Source organism: Tamandua tetradactyla, chromosome 22, assembly GCF_023851605.1.
Source record: "Tamandua tetradactyla isolate mTamTet1 chromosome 22, mTamTet1.pri, whole genome shotgun sequence".
NCBI classification, from domain to species: domain Eukaryota; kingdom Metazoa; phylum Chordata; class Mammalia; order Pilosa; family Myrmecophagidae; genus Tamandua; species Tamandua tetradactyla.
In genome coordinates this window covers 7,711,264-7,732,967 of record NC_135348.1, presented here as the reverse complement: position 1 = coordinate 7,732,967, position 21,704 = coordinate 7,711,264, and the positions used below count along the sequence as shown (strand labels likewise).

The window sequence follows — 21,704 nt, the reverse complement described above, 5'->3', positions numbered from 1 at the left end:
TTTATTTGTAGTCCTAGTTTAATGAATGTCCCAGAACACAACATTTCTCAGTGCAGCTTTCCTTTGGTTCCTAGTTCCCTAAGAGGAGGCTGAGCACTTGATAACATACGGCAGTATCCTCCCAGAACTTTAAAAGCAGGCACATTTTTACTGGGCCATAACTTCTTCTTAGTGCTTCAATCTTCCAATCTACTGTCCAACTACTAATCTTTACTCTTCTGGTTCCTGAGCAAAAACTTGTTGTCAACAAGGCTAAAGCTTAATTTGAGGAAAGCATTATTACCATCTTTCTGCTAGTCGCATTTTGGAAAGCCTTTTTCCAGCATTATCTGCTGTGAACTTGATTTAATGCCATTATTAGCTAAGTGATAATTCTAATATTGCATGTGGTCTGAGAACCAGTCACAAATTGATTCCCCACATATACTGTGAAAAGACCTGGGCCCTGTTCCTTCTCTCCTTTTATCAACATTCTTTCTGCCCCCAGTTTTGCTTCCTACCAGCTCACCCTCACAGCTAGAATTCTACTGTTGATAGGAGCTGTGGCCACGAGAACCTGCTCCATGCCACTGTTGAGCTGATGGCAACAGTTTCCCTGTAAGCCCGTTCTCCTCTGAGACTACACCATCAGCCAAACTTTTACCTCTCCAGTACTCTCAACAAAAACCCATGGTTTATTTTAAGAACCCTTTAGAGAACAAAAATACAGAAAGCAGAAAGTACAACTCTGTTGGCTCTCTCTTTTTCAAAGTGTAGATTAGAGTACATAATATCTTTTATAAATCATTTGTTATCCAGCATGCGTATAAATGTAAATCACAATTTAGATGATAGATGTTTGTTTTCAGGACATTTTTAATTGTAACATAGACAATAAATAAAAACTTTGATTTAAACAAGTTAACATTCCAATCCTAAATCTGTCCCATGTAGGTCTTTCAGGGAAGAGAAAAAGAAGAACCCTAACAGAAAAATAGTAATAGTCCTAGTCTAATTCTTGGGGGGAAATTGGTGAGGACTCCTGAGAAGTGACCTTGCTCTTGTTGTTTTGTTTTAGATTGTCAGTGTGTTCATTTTCATGTATTTATTTTTCAACTTTTTCCTGCAGTTTTAGAAGACTTAAAAAGGCTATAATTTGGAGTATTCAGCTTTGTTTATAATTTGAGCTAAGAAGTGTACTTTGAATCTTCCTTCCTCAGTCTATACCAAAACTCACCTTTCCTGGTGGCTTACTAATTGGTTGTAGCCCTGGTTTCATGAATGTACCCAAGATTAAAGGTACCCACACAGCAATGAAAAGTGGAATGCTGGCAGCAGAATCCATTTTTAATCAACTAACAAGTGAAAATCTCCAGTCAAAGACAATAGGTAAGAGCTTCTTGTTTATAGGAAAGAAAGTGGTTAGATTCTTCATTGAAGCACTTAGAAAGAAGCTATTTAAGCATACATTCAATATATACAGGAGAATGAAAATAAACTCAATTAAAAAGCATACATTCAATATATATAGGAGAATGAAAATAAACTCAATTAAAAATCTCAGAATATTAAGTTTGCTGGGCAAAGAAAATTACATGAACATTCCCTACCCTTAGTAATTGCAGCCAGAGATTTTTACAGCAGTCTTGATGTTATTCACAGCAAATTGTAGCCGTATCCCACCTACATCGCAACTATTTCAGGTTTTACAATTCTGCATTATATTACTTTCATGTACACAAAGATACTAAGTATCTTCAATCTAAATACAAAACTGCTTTACACACTGTGGAATCAGCCACCTATTATTTAGCAGATATTGAAAGTATACACCTTCAACCCTTCTGCCATGGACAGCCGACACTTTTATCTTGGAAGATAATTAAACCCTGTTAATCTAGTAAGTCTTATCTATAAAACCATCGAAAGGTTCTCAGTTTTTCTCAAAATAAAAACCAAAATTTCCCTACCCCTCTGATATCATCTCTTATCACTCTTTCCATTCTGGCAACATTGGCATCTTTACTGTTCCTGGACCATGCCCAGCATACTGTCATCCCATGCATGAATTTTGCTCAAGGTTGACTTCTTTGTTCCTTTGTTTTTCCTCAGATATTGTCATAGTGGCCTTACATTGAACACACCATTTAAATTACATCTTACCCCCAGAGTACTATCAAAACCACTTGCAATTTTTTCTGTAGTATTTTACACTACTTAACATTTATGTATCATGTTTGTCTCCTGCCACTTGGACAAAAACCTCAAGACAGCAGGGATTTTGTTCACTGTGAACCAAAAACTCCTGGCACACAGTAAAAACTCAATAGATATTTGATAAATTAAAGTCTTATTCATAAGAATCCCAAATAACAAATGTTCCTTAAAAATACTCACCCTGTTTAAACCTGCAGATACCTTTGTAGGATTGGAGGCCTAGGGTGTGGGAACGGAAGGAGGTAAAGTATAACATGGAAAGGTAATTCAGGGAGAACAGAATGGCAAGATGAAATGTATTGCCTAGTGGAACTTTTCTTACATTCTTGCCAAGGTCTTGCCTCTTTGGACCACCAGCTATACTTACACAGTACCACACACAGAACTGGGACTAGGATATCACCACAGACTAGATTAAGGATTTAAGCTTGAAGGGAACTGGCAGAACAGCAAACAGTGACCAAAGAGAACAGTAAGGATGGTGTGCACAAAAGGCAGTAAGAAGGCAAGAACCAATTTGTTCTAAAGTATAAAATGCATACACCAAGTTTTAGGTATGAAATAGGTTCACTGATAAATAAAAATATTCATGTTTTACTATGCAGCATATTTCTATAGGCAGCATATACTTTTTATCTTAAGTTTCCTTGTCATTTTCTTTCCATGCTATGAGTATAAGAAATCAAATGCCTTATTCTTAACAATATTTACGATGTCAAGTGGTTCTTTTTGGAAGCTGCTAACATTTATACATAAGGATTACTAAATGTGATCTTATATTTTTAAAAGCACCTGTGTTTAAAAATTCCTCAAGATTGATTCTTCAGATATTTCAGTAGCAAACTACCTTGATTACAGAGTATTTTACACTCCCTGAAGTAATTTCATCCTTAATGTTTCATGTTATTAATAAAAGGACTCCATGTAACTGAATATGAAGACAAATTGAAGAAATCATGGGTGTGGAAAGAACTTTATGCTGTTAGAAATGTAAGACCTTCCTGCCATGGAATACTGGGTGTATATGGAGGGATGATTTACACTGGAATATTTTATTGGATATTTAGAGGAATGGAGCCATGGACGCTTAGACACAAAGGTAATTCTAAACATATTTGGGGAGGTATATGGGAATCCTGATTTTTTTTTTTTTTTAACATGGGCAGGAACGGAAATCAAACCCAGGTCCTCTGGCATGGCAGGTGAGAACTCTGCCTGCTGAGCCACCGTGGCCCACCCAAGGGGAGACTTGTTTGTTGTTGTTACATGGGCAGGCACCGGGAACTGAACCCGGGTCCTCTGGCATGGCAGGTAAGCATTCTTGCCTGCTGAGCCACCGTGGCCCGCCCGGAATCCTGATTTTTGTGCATCATTGCTCTATAAGCCCACAACATCTCTAATAAAAAAGAAAACATTGAGAGTATAATTTTAAAAGCTCATGGATGATATCCATTGATTAGTGAAGTGACCTTAATTTTGCTTTAATATTTTAAATTTGCATTTCCGGAAAAAATCCCTACAATACTTTCCTATTAAATTATAAATTCAGTGTAAGTGAATGATATATTTGTAAATCTGAGAGCAAAACTCATATCAGAATTTATCAGTCATATCAGTATTTTGAAGCTAGTGTTTTACCTGAGACTCAGTTCAAGCACTGAATCTATAAAAGTCATCATTACCCCATTCAGCAACTGTTAAAAGAGCTGAAAAAGTTACCAGATTTCAGCTAGATATATGAAAGGATTAAAGTAAATCAGAATACTGGGTAAAGGATAATATGACCCATATTTTCAAACTTCAACTTCTGTGTGAGACCAAGGGGAGAGATGTTTATTTGGTGCAAAATCTGTATTTTGGGTTGCACATTATCTAATTTAACTGGTATGGTTAGTTGAACACCATAAGTACATGGAATGATGTTGGTTTTTACAAGTTGGTGTGATGTCCCAAAATATCCCAGAGTAATTTTTTGGGCAGAGAATAAATGAGCATTTGCAAAGTTCTCTGCAGTACTGGGGAGAAAGGAGGAAATATTAAGCTTCCCCATTTGGGGAATTCCTGATATTCTCGCAAAACAGTGGGGAAATCAGTAGGCTGAGCCTTCAAATTTGGGGCTTACCCATATGAAGCTTCTTCTGCAAAGGAGTCTACTGATAATTATACCTAAGAGTCACCCCCTGAGAACCTCTTTTGTGGCCTCTCTAGCCAACTAGGCAGGTGAACTCGCTGCCCTCTTTATGTGGGTCATGACTTCCTGAGGTGTACATCTCCCTGGCAACACAGCACATGACTCAGGGGAATGAGCCAGAGCTGGTATCATGGGATTGAGAAAACCTTGACCAAAAGGGGGAAGACTTTCAGTGGCTGAGAGATTTCACATGGAGTCGAGAGGTTTTCCTGGAGGTTATTGTTTCGCATTATACAGATAATCCCTTTTTAGTTTATGGTTTATTGGAGTGGCTAGAGGGAAGTCCCTGAAACTGTTGAACTATATTCCAGTAGCCTTGATTCTGTAACTGTATAGCTTTTAGTGTGACCATGTGATTGTGAAAACCATGGTCTGATACTCCTTTTATCCAAGGTATGGACAGATGCATAAAAAAATAATGGGGATAAAAGGTAAAAAAAAATTAGGTAGATTGAGATACTGGTGGTCAGTGAGAGGGAATGGTAAGGGGCATGGGATGTATGAATTTTTTTTTTCTTTTTCTGGAGTGATGCATATGTTCTAAGAAATAATCATGGTGATGAATACACAACTATGATGATATTGTGAGCCACTGGATTGTACAATATGGTTGGGCTGTACGTGTGTGAAGATTTCTCAGTAAAAATATACATTTTGTTAAATACTGTTATATTTTTGTCAAACATTTTCCTCAAAATTTTTGAAGGTTTTGACTCTGATCAGCTAAAGCCAGCCAAGGACTGCACACCTATTGAGTATCCAAAACCCGATGGACAGATCAGTTTTGACCTGTTGTCATCTGTGGCTCTGAGTGGTACTAATCATGAACATGACCAGCCAGCACATTTAACCCTAAAGGATGACAGTATACCTGTAAATAGAAATTTGTCGCTATACGATGGGCCTGAGCAGCGATTCTGCCCTGCAGGTCAGTAGTGTGATTTCCATCCATTCCTAAATATTAATACAAACGTACTTATAGAAATGATCAAAAGAAATGAAGTGGTTTCTATACCTATGCCATTGCTTGAAATTTTTGTAATGTCTCTTAACATCCAGTTTTAAGAAACTCCCTACTTTTATGGTTTACTCTACATAGCAATTTTTAAATGATGGGGGATTTTTGTTAGGCCTAGCTGAGATGACATTTCTCCAAAAAGCCTTTCGCTATGCACCCTCAGATTAAGGAATATGGAACGGCAAATACCTCGTACATATCTACATGTATTTTTTAACTGTCATCACAGTGGGTTGTTTCAGCTATAGCACCTTTGCATATATTTGCAACTCAAAGACTGCTAAACAATGAGTTTTCTTGCCAATAAAACTAACTCAGTTATTGCTTTACCTCCTGCTAGTATGTACAGCACAATTTATACAAACAGCGATAGCACAAGCAAAGATCCCAGTAATGTTCTCTATGGGTAACCAGCCTCTTGAGGTTTCTGTAGTTACCACTTCCAGGACCTCACTTCTTTTGATTTTTAAAAGTTTAAAAAGTTTAGTACTTTATTATTATTTGTTTTTTACTTTACAGGAGTTTATGAATTTGTACCTTTGGAACAGGGTGATGGATTTCGGTTACAGATAAATGCTCAGAACTGTGTGCATTGTAAGACATGTGATATTAAAGATCCAAGTCAGAATATTAACTGGGTAGTACCCGAAGGTGGTGGAGGACCTGCTTACAATGGAATGTAGATTGCAACTGACTTCATTTGCAGAACATTTCATAGGCAGTTTCTTTAAAATATATAGGAAGCCAACTTGAAAATTTTAAAGGCTAGTAAGTATTAAAATATCCTACAGCATATTTTTAACAGAATGTTTGAAATTTTTTGTACTATACCTAAAATTATCCCTCAAAAAATTAGGATTATTTTTCTTGAATAAAACTTTATGATGTGTACCTACTTACCTTTTCAGGTTCTTCTGAGATTCTGTAGCAACAGTAAAATGTAAAATTGACCTTTTATGTACATATAACTTGCCAAATTCAAGTCTTCACATGTAAAAATAAAGTATATATTCCTAACCAGGGGTTGGCATCCACTTGTTCTTATGCAGAGTTTTATGACTACAGCCTATGGCTACTTTTGAGCTAAAAATGCAGAGTTGGGAAGTTATGACAGACTTTCTGGTCCACAAAGCCTAAAACAGTTCATGTTTGGCCCTTTACAGAAAAACTTTGCCCACCCTGTTCTAGATCATTAAGGTAGCTCATGAACAAGTATATATGCATTTTCTGTAATATAAAAATACCAGCACAAACCATCCGAAGAGATATATCAAAGGACTGAAGGAAATAATTTACAAGATAAACAAAATTTTTAGTAAATAAGATGACTGGGCTGCCATTTAAAGTTATGAACTACGTGCTTTTTTTAAACACTTTTATTAAGTGGGAACTGATTATCAGTATTCCTAAACTGTAAACAATGGGTAACTCAAGCATCAAAAGAAATACATTAGGGATCATACATTAACAGAGAGATGCCCTTAAGTGTTCTTTTTACAATGAATACATAGTATTTAAGCAAAACTGTATTAAGCAAACATTTTTGCATAAGCTGCTTTTTCTTTATCTTTCTGTGCCTTTATCTTTTGTTTGACTTTCAGCAGTTCTGCCTGGATAGCTGAAAAATAAATATGCAATGAGTTCTCAAAACATCCAAAAAAATCAATGACCAAAAAAAAAGGTTAATTTTAGTAAGTTAGTTAACTCCATAAACTTCTCCTTTCTATGAAGTAACTAAGCCCTAAAAACAATAAATTCTACTCTAAGAAAGAGCTATCATTTTCACAAACACAAAAATCATTAAGCCGGTCAACTGGGAGAACGCAATTATACACATACTTGCCTTCTCCCCCTCCATTAGAGAGGGCAGTAAGTGCCTCCCTTGTTTTACTTTAGCAATAAGAGAACAAATACTTTAATATCTAGATGTAGTGTCACTTTTAATAGCTGAACTGAAAAGTTTTCAAGGCTTTCCTAAAGATTTATCCATTAGCTAGTATACTAGGCTAAAATTAAAAGGTTAAATCCTGTGACAAATTCTTCATTATGGCCACATTCAACTAAAGAAATGGTACTAATTTTTAAATCCAAAATGAATTCTGTGTCTTCTAAGTGTTGAGCTTTCAATTAGTATTACAGTAAACAGGAACCAGGTATCAAACGGTATAACATGAAAAAAAATTAGCACATTCTGGCAATGATGTAAGGTCTTTGAGAGGGCAGGAACTTTGACAATCTTCTTTACTGCTGTATGCTCAGTGCCTGGCACAATAACAGGCATTCTGTACTACTGAACAAATAAATGCCTAAGTAGCAAAAGGTACAATGATTCATGCAGGTATAAAGGACAAAATGAATTTTCTCTTTATAAAATATCAACTAACCTTTATCTTCTGGTGCAATCTCCTGAGCTTTCTTAAGATCAGCCTTTAGTTGGAAAAGAAAACATGTAAGAAAAATAAGGTGTCCATTTTATAAAGGTAGCTGTCTATTTAAAAAAAATAAACATTAAAAACAAAATTTTACCAATGCTTGATCATATTCTTTTAATCCTTGCCATCCTTGAGCTCGGCGATACAGTGCTTTCGTATTTAATGGGTCCATTTCAAGAGCCTAAAGTGATAAAATCAATACTTAAAATCTAAGTTATACTAAGTGTATGTGCCAGTTCTCAATTTATTGCCTGTCAGCTCCAAATCTACCCTGCACTGCTCTGTTTTAAAAGAACTGGACCCTATAAACCTCTTTCCTTTGCACTTGCAGAAAGTTAGTTTTGTCAGAGGGTGCTGAATGGACATGGAAGAGAAGGTATTCCTCTTCCAGGTTCCAGTCTCTGCAGGCTTCTGCAGTGAGTTTGGCCAACAGTGCATAGCAGTTCCCTGAATGCACCTTCTCAAGACACTTCAAATAGATTTTAAGTCCCATAAGTGTGGTACCTCAATTAACTTATCTGCCATTTCAGTGAGGCTGACCCTGTCAAATGAGGCTTGAATCTCAACCTGGGGGAAAAGGAGCCTTTGACTCCATTTCAGCCCTAGAGATAGTGGCTACTGCTATTCCTGTATTTGACCACCAATCACTCCTTTTCTTTTTTCCCCCTATTATATGCTCTCTGATAAAATATATTACCCCTTATTCCACCCCCTACCAAGTGAGGATCCCATTTTTTTTCTACTTGCTTTGGTTATAGCTGATCTGTGTACATACCTTAACATGCAAAATACATAAAAAGTACAAGGGGTGCTATTTCTAAAATACAGGGTTCAGTTTGGGCAATTTTTCAAAACTATGTAATAGGGAAAAAAGTCAAAATTGCTTACTTATAGACACAACTTAAAATTGTTTTCTTCCTTGTCTCAGTAGGTCCAATTAGATCCAAAATTTTCTGTTTCTCATATTTGAGGAAGGTTATATCACTGCTTTTCTAGGTTCAGTATTCCTGACTGTCCCCCCATAAAGACAGACAACCTGTGTCCCAAAAGTACCATTCTCCCAAACAAATGTTGATAACCCTAAATTATAACTTTCCAAAATCTGTAAATTCCTTGAGACGTGTGTCTGTCTTCTAATTAAAATAACTAGTATCTAAGGGTACACAGGTGGTTCAGTGGTAGAATGCTCACCTTCCATGCGGGAGACCAGGGTTCGATTCCCAGACCATGCATCCAAAAAAATAATAATAGCTAGTATCTATTAATGCTAAAAATGTGCAAGCACTGTGTTAAATGTTTTATATGTTGTTAATCCTTACAATAATCCCACAATGTATTATTTCCTTTTCACAGACAAAGAAATTCAAACCTGGTAAAATTAGAAGCTTACTCAAGATCACAGAGCCAGTTACGTGGCCGAGATCTCATTTTAAAGCTGTGTCTGACTACACAAACCCATGCTCTTAATCATCCCTCCCTTTATCTTCCAATGCATAGCCCATAACAGGCGCTCAATTAATATGTTAAATGAATAAAAGAGCTAACGAAAAATGTTGAGGGGGAAAAAAAATCTTCAAAACTAATAAGTGACATAATGTTATAAGCAAAATGGATTGAGAGGAAGAACTGAAGGTTCTCCAAAATATTTAGAGGCAAGAGGACATAATCTTTTTTCCCCTCATCTCATTAGGTCCAACTGAATCTCTTTAGTTCAAGCTTGCATTCATACTCCAACTTTTCTGAAGATCAACATCAAACAGACTTACCTCCAAACAGCTGTCAACTGCTCCCTGCCAATCTGACATCTTCAGTTTACAAGCACCAATATTCAACACACAGCTTAAAGCTATAGGTTGCAGCTTGGATCTATCTGATTTCTCAGTAACAGCCTTTGAACCTTCCACATATCTAAGAAAATAACAGTAGTATGTAATGCCTGTAAATAAGACTTACTTTGCTTCCTCAACTACTCCAGAAAGTGTTAAGTCATTTCTGATATGAAAAAGCTCATCATATGCTAAAATTAATACTCCTAATGATCACACAATTTTATTAAATACTATTTCTCACTCGGAGAAGTTTCTCCCCCAACTTTTCATTCATAGTGTTCAGAAGTCAATTTAAATGCAATCCTCAAGTCTAAAGGTAATTATACACTAATAAGAACACATTTCTGTATTTAAAACCTAGGTCCCTATTATGTATTTCCCAATGTAATTCAAATTATGTTTGAAACCAAGGATCTCAGTGGGAGAAGGTGAAAAGGAATATGGAATAAGAAAAGAGTGAAAAACGATCCTACAGTAACGATTTTGACTTGTATTACTGTAATTCAATTTTTAATATATTTCCTATCTCTGTCCACTGAAAGGACCCAGAAACAATGAGCACACCAAGCCACCATAAGTTGGTTTCTGAAGTCTGTTTCCCAATGAAAAGATTCAGGGATCCTTGGAAAAACTGCTGATACCAGATCTGGGAGCAAGGTAAATTTAAGATGTCCTGGAGTATCTTGTGCCCAATAGCAAGTGCTCTCAGACTGGTAACAGAAGTATGTCAAAAAGGATACAGAAGCCACAGTGAAGTTGATTCCACTAGCCAAATTTAGGACATGTTGAGCATCAAAAAGAAAAATGATAGTAATAGTCTGAACAGATTAAACTGAAAAAACATCCATGGATTCATAAGTCATATTAAAAAAAAGAAGGGGGAGGTGCTCTTTTAAACAGAATGCCAGTCAATAACTAGAAAAATGATAAAAATCAGAAAAATCCAAGTTCTCAGCCATCAATATAATAACTGATTCAGACATAGATTTTTAGTGATGTTAAAACGATTGGGTGAGAGGGTAAGCAATGGTGGTGCAGTGACGGAGTTCTAACCTGCCCAAGCAAAAAAAAAAAAAAAAAAAAGGTTGGGTTAAGGTTGTCAGGGAATGAATATCATACAATCTCAGTGTATCATCTCATGGACTTACTAATTATAAAGGGGAAACGTTATAACACAGACATCTGACTGATATCACTTTAACCAAGTGCCCAAACTCAAAATAAGCCAAAGTGACATATGTATTGTGAATGTGATGTCACAGAAAATATATACCATCACCTACCTATGTCCTCTAGCCAAAATCTTTAACCTTAATCTAATCTCGAGGAAACAAATACAGAAGGTATTCTATAGGACAACTGAGCTGGATTCCACAAAATGTTAATGTCATGAATTAAAAAAAAGAGAAAGGGCGGGCCACAGTGGTTCAGCAGCAGAATTCTTGCCTGCCATGCTGGAGACCTGGGTTCGATTCCTGATGCCTGCCCATGTAAAAAAGAAAAAAAAACGGGAGGAGGCTGTTCAAGATTAGGAGAGACTAAAGACACTACAATCAAATGATAAAATGCATGATCAGGTTTGGACAATGGCAATAAGTAAAATGTGAGTATAGATTACATATATACATAACATATATCACTTATGATATACATAACAGTGTATCAGTATTTTGAGATATTATGATGCTGCTGTAGAGAATGTCCTTTTTTATTAGGAAAATAAATGCAGAAATATTAAAGGGCAAAGTGCCATGATACTGTAACTCCCCTTCCAATGGTTCTGCAAAAACAAGTATAGCCAAAGTGAAAAACTGATGAAAGTAAGGAGGGCTTTCTTTCTTTTTGTATCAACAGTCATGGCCTATTTTCAACTTTTCAGAATTTTGAAATTTTTTAAAACAAGTTGAGGGAAACAAATGCAACGCAAGCATTTCAATATACCTAGTTATTTTGCAAGTAATTTGCCACAAGTACATTGAATAACTCTCAATTTCAATTTGTAATTTAATTTACAAGTTCTTAACCGTGATCTACTAAAAAAAAAAGTGATTTACTAAAATATTAATCTACCTTAAAACTTTTGCATATTTTTTAATGGCCATCTCCCAGTTCTGAGATTTGAAAAAAGTATTTCCAATGTTTTTTAAGTCTTCTGTTATTAATAGAATTTTATTTACCTGTAAAAACAGAATATATTTTATTAAGTAATCATTAGAATAGATTCATACAAAAACCTCAAACTTTTAGTACTAAATATTTTTAGTATGTTAAAAGATTTAACTTTAAAAAAAACAAAAACAAATATTTGACTAATCTTAAAGTACTCACATCTTTTAAATCTATATCTGCATCCTCAGGGAAATCTGGATGACTGTCACCAGAGCCATCTTTTGGGAATATTCCCCAATCATCTCCTTCCTTCAATTCTCCACATTCTGCAATAACGCACGACTGTAAAGATAATCCTAAATTGTATAAGTGTAGTATTATACTAATGAGAGGTTAAAAAAAAAAAAGTAATACAGCTGGAAGTCTTGTACAACCCTATCCAAGTTACTTCTAAAACTACAGAATTATGCAGGAAGACTCCTCTAGCTGCTCTATACTAATGTCTTTCACATATAACCTAACACAACAATATCACCATCTAAAAAATATTTTATTGCTATTTAGGAACTTAGTGGACACAAAATAAATTGAAAGTTTTATCGTTCCCTGTATTATTTTCTTTATTTTTATGTGTAATTTACTACTGTTCTCTTTATGCACTGACACCTCCTACAGGTATTTTTTTTATGGTTTTTTTCTAATTGTGAAATATAACAGTATATACAAAAAAGCAATAAATTTCCAAGTACATTTTAGCATGTAGTTATAGAACAGATTTTGAAGTCTGGTATGGGTTAGAGTTCCATGATTTTTTTTGTTTTTACTGGAGACCAACAGAAATAGCAATAGAACAGTTCAGCAGTCATACTCATTTGCTTTAAATAGCATCCATTCATAAAAGCAATAAATCTAAAAGTACATCATAACAATTAGTTATAGAACAGATTTCAGGGTTACAATTCCACAATTTTAGGTTTTATTTCTAGCTACTCTAAAATACAGGAGGCTAAAAGAAATATCAGTACAATATTCGGCACTCATACTCATTTGTTAAACTCGACCTTCTCTGTATAACTCCACAATCACCTTTGATCTTTCCCCACTCTTTATGAGTATTTGGGCTACTCCTACTCTAACTTTTTCATGTTGGAAGGGGATTCCTTACAGATATTTGAACTCCCAATTCCAACTCACAACATTAGTTTGGGTGGTATTATGGACATTCTGATTCACAAAATCACAAGGAATCCAGTCTAAACCTTTAAATACACAAGATGAGGAAACAGGCAAGAAGTCAAATAACAAGATCAAGGCGAAACAGCTAACTAATGGCAGAGACCACAGAAGATTCCAGATTTCCTGTTCTCCTTCTACTATGCATTCTGACAAGTCCTGCTGGGAGATGGAGAGGTCATGAGCCCATTAAAGATCACCAAGACTTAAGCTGAAATAAGAAAATCTTAAAAACTATCTAATCCTCTTGTCCACTGTAGAAAAATTTTTCAAACATAAAGCAGTAATCCAGGCTTCTATATCAAAAGTTATAACACTTTTACAGCAAATAATCACCTGACATCTTCTTACTTAAATTTCCTTAAGATAACAACTAAGTGTATCTCACTATAACTTTTTACTTACTTGGACAGGTTTTTCACCTTTCACATCTACATTTTCCAGTATCCTTGCAACACCCATTCCTTTAATTACTTGGCCAAATACCACATGTTTCTCATCCAAATGAGGAGTTGGAACTGTTGTGATAAAGAACTGAGAACCATTTGTATTGCGGCCTGCATTTGCCATGCTCAACAAACCCTCCTGATCATGCTGCAGGAATAAAAATCATTAAAAGAAAAAGGTTACACATACTAGTCTGGAATAATTCTCTTAACCATTGACAAACTACTGTGGACTGTGATATCATTTGGATCAAACAATGGAGGGTATACACATGACTGTGAAAACCTTGTTACTGACACTCCCCTTCTCCAGTGTATGGGTAGATGAGTAATAAAAGACATGCATGGAAAATAATAATAGGTCAGGAATATGGGGGGAAAAATAACCCTACATAAACTACAGACAACAATTGTAATACTACTTTAATAATCTTTCATCAATTGTAACAACTGTTAAAAAAATAGAATTACCAAAAAAAAGGGTTAACAATAAAGTTCTCCGCATCAACACAAGTGTTGGTGGTGGGGTGGTATGTGGGAATCCTATATTTTAGGCATGATTTTCTGTAAACCTACAACTTATCTAATAAAAAATATTTTAATTAAAAAAATAGGGTCTATAACTTTGTAAAAATTGCAATCTTTTAATTCACAAAATATGGGCACTTAATGACTCCTTAAACTTCAATAAAACTTAACGAAATCAACAGAAACAATAGGGACGGAGTGTTATTTCTAAATTGGCCATATTGAGAAGATGCTTACATTTCATCTTTAAGATAAAAATGGTAAATTCAATAAATCTAACAATATATTTTGCCCTTTCCATGATTCTCATTTCTGAAAAGACGTGCACAGTCTTCCCAAGTTCATGGGCCTACATTATTCTTTCTTCCTTTACACATCAATAAACTGGGACCAGTGAAGGGATATTGAACCCAGAATAGACATTCAGTTAGGTACTTTCCTAGTCTCAAACAGAATTCTAATCTTGAATCACTCCTTCAGATATTGCCCAAAATGATCAACTAAATATACTAAAAATCAAAATCCCACCCTGGCCTCAATCTGTTCAAAGGTTCTGTGAAACACAATTTCTTCATCTTTCCACTTCTTCTCTTAGGCTTTCCAAATTTATTCCTCCTTGGCCCATGCATTTTAATTCTTATGTCAGTTTTCCCACTTAAAATGCCTTCTACCTCTCCAATGTAAAGCTAATTCATTTTCAAGACCACCAAGTTTGGAGAAAGTAAGAACTTTCTCCTTTCTATAGGTTCCCCCCCCTTTTTATTTTTTAACTTTTTTATTGTATAATATAACATAAATACAAAGCAAACAAAGAAAAAAGCAATAGTTTTCAAAGCACTCTTCAACAAGTAGTTACAGGACAGATCTCAGAGTTTGTCATGGGCTACTATACAATCCTCTCACATTTTTCCTTCTAGCTGCTCCAGAATATAGGAGGCTAGTAGGCATAAATATTTTTATCATCACAATCGACTTTTTGTTTTTTGTAAAAAAATAATGTACATACAAGAAAAGCAGTAAACTTCAGAGCACAGCACCACAATTAGTTGTAGAACATATTTCAGAGTTTGAGTTGGGTTACAATTCCAAAATTTTAGGTTTTTACTTCTAACTGCTCTAAGATATTGGAGACTAAAAGAGATATCAATTTAATGATTCAGCAATCATACTCACTTATTAAATCCTATCTTCTCTGCTTAACTCCATCATCACTTCTGATTTTTCCATCCCTCTCTTTAAGGGTGTTTGGGGTATGGCCATTCTAACTTTTTCATGTTGGAAGGGTCTGTCAATAATATGGGGTAGGGAGATGGAACTATCTGATGTTCTGGAGAGGCTGGGCCCTCTAGGTTTCAGGACTTATGTGGTCCAGGGATCCATCTGGAGGTTGTTTAAGTTTCTGGAAAGTACTCTAGTGCATGGAACCCTTGTGGAATCTTATATATTGCCCTAGGTATTCGTTAAGATTGGCTGGAATGGTCCTGGTTGAGGTTTGGCAGGTTTTGACAGGCAGCAACGTCTAACTGAAGCTTGAGTAAGCTTTACCTCTGGAGATGCCTCTTAGGTCCCCTTTCTTTTATCATCCTTCCGGTAGCCTCCTTTATTTGGTACTTTACCCACAACATTAACTAAAATATTAACACAGCCTCTCATTGTCTTTTTTTTTTTTTTACTCCCATTGCTTTTGTCTTCCCTTAAGCATACCCTTCTTTGTCTTGTATCTGTACTGTAGTTCTTATTATGCAAACCATGACCAAACTATTCTCTGCCTAATCAAACTTCGGCCACCTCACAAGGCCTAGTTTGTCCAGCTTAAATACTGATTTCTTGATCATGATGATGAATATGCAACTATGTGATGATATTGTGAATTACTGATTATATATGTAGTACAGAATGATCAAAAGTTAAGAATGTTTGTTTGTTATATTTTTTTATTTTAAAATTAATTTAAAAATTCTGATTTCTTCCTCAATTTTTTTCTTAATAATCTGATAATATAGATATCTTTCTCCTATAGTACTTAAAATATCAATTTAGCATTTAGTTACATATTGTTCTCCAGTTGTTCCATATGTTTTAATCTTGTTTCCCCAGTAAGATTATAAATATAAAGCCTCTGTCATCAAAGCCTTTTATTTTTAGAAACACTTTGGTGCCAGTAACAGTATTAAGTATACAACTGTAGTCAATAAATAGCATTTTAAAGACTAATGACATTTTCTTTTCAAATTATCCTAATGACCTTGCTCATATTTCCTCATTTCCAAAGACATCACTTTACTTTTGTACTTACAAGTCCATTCTCATAACTTGAATGATGCAATATAACCCAACTACATCTTGGGACAATGATGATAAGAAGGAAAAGGTACCACTAATGTCCTTTAGGAGTTTGGACATTAACCATATCTGCTGGTTTGCAAATCCCCTAACATCCTGGATATTAGCGATAGCATTGCTGCTCTTCAAATTCAAGGATAAAGATTCACAAATTACCCATCCTTCCCATAATGACAACATTTTTACTGAAAACAATTTTGCCATATGGTGGCTGCACATAAAATTCACTGACATAACTAAAGCATGTAAGAACTAGATCACACTGATATAACTGTAGTTTTTCAGCCAAATAAAATCACTATTGGATGAAAACTATCCATATTAAAGATGCATATTTACAAATATGATATCTTTCACAAAAAGTAGAGACTCTAAGCACACTTGAGACCCTTACTGGGGTCTTAATCCAAGGATTCCAGATTTCTGGGGAAGAGTGCTTTATGTGACCCTTCATGCAAAAGAATAGTAGTTACCTTTATATTAGCAACAAACACGCATTTTAATCTAGTTTACCTTATAATAGAAATTTTCATCTTCAAATTTTTCACCATAAATACTTTCTCCACCAGTTCCATTCTGATTTGAGAAGTCTCCACCCTGAATCATGAATTTCTTAATAACTACAAAAAAAGAAAATAAGTATTAGAGATCAAGATGTTTGCCTTTCCCCTACCCATCCCCACAACTCTGTATTTCTTACAAGCTAAGTACAATCTATTTTTCACAGCCTGCTCTCCTTTCTATAGATTCCCTTTTATCATCCTTCTGGTAGCCTCCTTTATTTGGTGCTTTAACCCACAAACACTTAATTCAAATGGCATCTCCCCTATAAGATGGTCAGAGATCCCAAAGTTGGACCTCCTAATTTATCTTCCACAGTATCTTGACTCTACCTCCATTTTTTTTTTAACTTTTTTCATTAACTAAAAAAAATTAACAAAACATTTAGATATCATTCCATTCTACATACACAATCAGTAATTCTTAATATTACATAGTTGTAGTTGCATATTCATCATTTCTTAGTACATTTGCATCGATTTAGAAAAAGAAATAAAAAGACAACAGAAAAAGAATAAAATGATAATAGAGAAAAAAAAGATTATACATACCATACCCCTTACCTCTCGCTTTCATTTACCACTAGCATTTCAAACTGAATTTATTTTAACATTTGTTCTCCCTATTATTTATTTTTATTCCATATGTTCTACTCTTCTGTTGATACAGTAGCTAAAAGGAGCATCAGACATAAAGTTTTCACAGTCACAGAGTCTCATTGTGAAAGCTATATCATTGTTCAATCATCATCAAGAAACATGGCTACTGGAACACAGTACTACATTTTCAGGCAATTCCCTCCAGCCTCTCCACTACATCTTGAACAACAAGGTGATATCTACTTAATGCGTAAGAATAACCTCCAGGATAACCTCTCGACTCTGTTTGGAATCTCTCAGCCACTGACACTTTGTCTCATTTTACTCTTCCCCCTTCTGGTGGAGAAGTTTCTCTCAATCCTTTGATGCTAATTCTCAGCTCATTCTAGGGTTTTTCTCAGTCCCTTGAAGCTGAGTCTCAGCTCATTCCAGGATCTCTGTCCCACGTTGCCAGGAAGGTCCATACCCCTGGGAGTCATGTCCCACGCAGAGAGGGGGAGGGTGGTGAGACTGCTCGTCGTGTTGGCTGGAGAGAGGGGCCACATCTGAGCAACAAAAGAGGCTCTTTTGGGGGTGACTCCTAGGCCTAAATTTTAAGTAGACTTGACCTATCCTTTCTACCTCCATTTTTTAACATATTATAATGATTTGTCTCTTCCATCAAACAGTAGACTCCATAAATGCAGCAACTGTGTTTTCACACTTGTAACTATGCACAGGTGGCCAGGTACCTATTAGTTATTCAATAATGTGTGCTGCCTAAACAGCAATTATTCCCAGTAAACCTGTTACACCCTAACAAAGCATTTCAGCTATTATTATCACTTTGTGATAATCTGATCATTCTACAATGACATAGTAATGATACACAGACAGATGACAACGGAAATCGCTACCGGTGGAGTCTGGAATACCCTCTCCCTCCTATGAAGGGGTCACATAAAGCACTCTTTCCCATCAATGAAAATGCAGCTACCTTTCTGAGATGTTTCTGCCCAGGAAAGCCTTTTAAGAGACTTGTGAGCCCATGGTTTTTATTGGAGCTTGATCAGATAGGTACTTTCTGCCTAGCACACAGCAAATTTCAGATTTCCAGAAGGAAAGCAGTTGTTCAGCACAAATCACACTGTACAGTCTAGGCACAGTAAGCCACCCTTAGTATATAGGAAATAGTTTAAATGTGTAGTTCTCAGACACTGGCCTACAGCCAACCCGCAAGCAGACCTTTCTAGGGACAGTAGTCTACTACGTTAACTGTTTTCAGCACTTTATTTGAACATTCTAGTATTTTATATTGGGGTGCCAAGGTTAGTTCAGTGACAGAATTCTCACCAGCCATGCAGGAGACCCGGATTGGATTCCTGGCCCATGCACTTCCCAAAAATAAAAAACAAACAAGCAAACAAACATACAAACAAATTCAACAGATGGTGCTGAAATAACAGGATACTCACATGGAAAAAAAATGACATGTTACCCTGACCATACAGCACACACCCACACAAAAAATCAATAGACATTTTTTAATTGTGAATCTTTCTCAAGTTTTTATAAAAATGAAATTACTCATATATATAATTCAGCTTATTCATTAATTTACTGACTGCCTACTTAATAACTATACTAGATGCCAAAAACGAAATGGTGAGAAGCTATAGTTTCTGATTTCATGGAACCTACAGTCTACTAGAGGAACCATCAAATAATCACTAAATAATAAAGTCAACTTATTTGTCATTGCCATACCCTTCCTTTCTCAATGCTGTCATCCTCTTAAAGGAGTACTAGAAGACTAGTGAAGCTAGGATACTCCACAACTTTACAGATAGACCTTAGTGCCGTCCGATAATACATGAAGAGGGAAGTTTTTATTAATGTCACCTCTCTAGTCCAACTTTATGAAACTGAACTACTGCCTCAGATGTCAAAACATCTTCTTGGAAATTTCTTCCCTAACTTCTGCAGAACAGGAGTTGATGATCTATTTGACAAATAATCAGATTCAGAAAACGAACACATACTTCGATGAAAAGGGCATCCTTTGAAATGGAGAGGTTTCCCTGTCGTGGATCCGATCCCTTTTTCTCCTGTACACAAAGCACGAAAATTTTCTGCCGTTTTGGGTACAATATCTGCAAACAATTCTAAGACAATTCGACCGACTAAAAGAAAAGAAAACGAAATTTTATCAATAAGGAAAATAAGCAATCAAACAGGCAAATGATAAAAGAATGGTTGGTTTAATTACGATAACTGAAATCATCCACTGATTTTCAAAGTTTCCCCTTTTTAATCATTTTTCTAACATTCAAATTTAACCTACCTAAAGGAAGTATCACCTATCTAGATTAACTCGGAACAATTATTTTTCTATATCATACAAAGGATATAAGTAATTACAGTAGCCAACTAATTAACCCTCCATAGGGAACACCATGAAGTACACGTGGCTTTAAATTCTGAATAATGGTTTCAACATGTATTCATAATTTTCCCAGTAACCAACGAAAAAAAATAAAACACTTGTTAACTAGTCAGGCTGCCCCAATTTTACGTATAACTGCAGCCTCTGTGTTCTGTTGGACCTGCCCTAGCACAGGCTCTGAAGCACACTGAAAAATACTGCCCTTCTAGACAACTCCTGAGGCAGAAAAAATTACAGCTTAGCACTAGTTTTCAAAAAAAAGTAGGTGTACACGTTAATGAATGAAAGAAAAGGAGGAGACGGGAGGTGTCTATACTATACATATCCATCCATGGGGTTCCTGAATCCTGATATAGCCTCATGCACATGCTTTCAAGTATATACCGCCCGGCCAGCAGTTCTAACGTGCTCCAGATCAGGAGCATTTCAGTTAGAAATAAGCATCCCGAGCCACAAAGCTTTACACTCTTTTGAGTTTCTATGTAACTAAGGTAACCACGTTGCAGCTTTGAACTCATTCTTTCGGCGCTAAAATGGAAAAAATAGTCACCTAATTAGACCCCTAAATTAAGTCAATAAGGGAAAAACCAATAAGCAAACAACTCACTTTAACTTATAAACAACATGTTAATTTACATGCATCATATGTTTTTTTGTGTGTGGCAAAACACCGGAGTCCAGGAGACGCATACCCCAGGGACTTTCTGAACGGTTCCGTCTCAAACATGAATACGCCAACACGATGGTGCAAGGTGGCGGGAAGGCGCAACCCAACGAGCCACAGAAACCCAAAGGCCGCCGCAATTCCCTAACCAGAAATTTTCAGAAACCTCCCCATGGCCGATAGCCGTGACACGAAAGCGCCGTCTCGACCTAGCCTCGGAGTTTCCGAGCGTATTCCAGCGGTTCGGCCAGGACAGCCTTGCCCTTCGCGCCCCTGGGCAGCCCCCGAGATCCCCCCGAGCCCGGGGAAAGCGGCCCCCTCGGGCTCCCGTCTGCCGGCCTCGGACTCTACTCACTTCGCTCCCCTCCGATGTCCACGTCAAAGAAGACTCGGGGGTTGCTGGGGTTGGATGGCTTAATTTGGGGGGACGGGTGCGACATCTTGACTAGAAAACACGTTACGAACGGACGAAGCCACCTCGCGGCCGATGGGCAGGTCACGCCAAAGCACCGCCCTTCACAGAGCTGGCGGCGCGCCGACGAGCCACTTCCGCCGCGAGGCCCGGAAACCGCGGGCCGACTTCCGCCGCCGCCGCCGCCGCCGCGGCTGCTGAGCGGTGCTTTACCGCGCATGAGCGGATGTGCCTTGTGGGTGGTGTGGTAGCTTCGCCTCTCCCTTTACTCTCTTCCGGTTCCTCCAGTTTGTTTTTTTTGTTGTTCTCTGGGTTTAATAGTCCATTTCTTTTTCTTTTACTTTGTGTTACATCGTCTCTCCTACTACTGTGGTGTATAAGAAGTTTAGAGCCAGACATCCGAATTCCAGTATCAGCCCTGCACTAACTGGCGTGTGGCTTCTCTGAAATGCATCCTGTTCCTATGGAAGAGGAGAATTTTAAGAATGCTAAGTTGGAGGGTCGTTTTGAGGATTGAGGGTATAAACATTTTAGCACAATGCCTGACACAAACTGATGGTAACTAATTTAAGAAGCCTATATTATTTATTGCAGTAGAAATGATAGAGCTCAGACCAAAGGCTGCAGGCAGCAGAAACTGAGAGTCCAGAATACAGCAGTTTTGGGTTCCAGATAAGACTATATTATAGCCCATTTTTCCCTTATAGAATTTGGTGTA

At 36.6% G+C, this 21,704-nt stretch overlaps 2 protein-coding genes across 3 annotated transcripts in view; one reads left to right on the top strand and one right to left on the bottom strand.

Annotated features, from left to right (window-relative positions):
- ETFDH (electron transfer flavoprotein dehydrogenase) overlaps nucleotides 1–6,427 on the top strand; it is a 46,468-nt gene extending 40,041 nt beyond the window's left edge. For both annotated transcript variants that reach the window (XM_077139671.1, XM_077139672.1), the window contains 4 exons: nucleotides 1,200–1,368; nucleotides 3,113–3,295; nucleotides 5,094–5,315; nucleotides 5,925–6,427. In XM_077139671.1, the coding sequence (XP_076995786.1) occupies nucleotides 1,200–1,368; nucleotides 3,113–3,295; nucleotides 5,094–5,315; nucleotides 5,925–6,088 (738 nt within the window). In that variant the 3' untranslated portion in view covers nucleotides 6,089–6,427. The remainder of the gene's footprint in view (nucleotides 1–1,199; nucleotides 1,369–3,112; nucleotides 3,296–5,093; nucleotides 5,316–5,924) is intronic.
- Nucleotides 6,428–6,734: 307 nt separating this feature from the next.
- Nucleotides 6,735–21,136, bottom strand: PPID (peptidylprolyl isomerase D). Its single transcript, XM_077139673.1, has 10 exons — nucleotides 20,930–21,136; nucleotides 19,507–19,647; nucleotides 16,839–16,945; nucleotides 13,414–13,602; nucleotides 11,995–12,117; nucleotides 11,737–11,843; nucleotides 9,604–9,745; nucleotides 7,932–8,018; nucleotides 7,790–7,832; nucleotides 6,735–7,023 (listed from the first exon to the last, which is right to left on the bottom strand). The coding sequence occupies exons 1-10, from the start codon at nucleotides 21,012–21,014 to the stop codon at nucleotides 6,935–6,937; spliced, it is 1,113 nt and encodes a 370-aa protein (XP_076995788.1). The 5' UTR covers nucleotides 21,015–21,136; the 3' UTR covers nucleotides 6,735–6,934.
- Nucleotides 21,137–21,704: the final 568 nt, after the last annotated feature.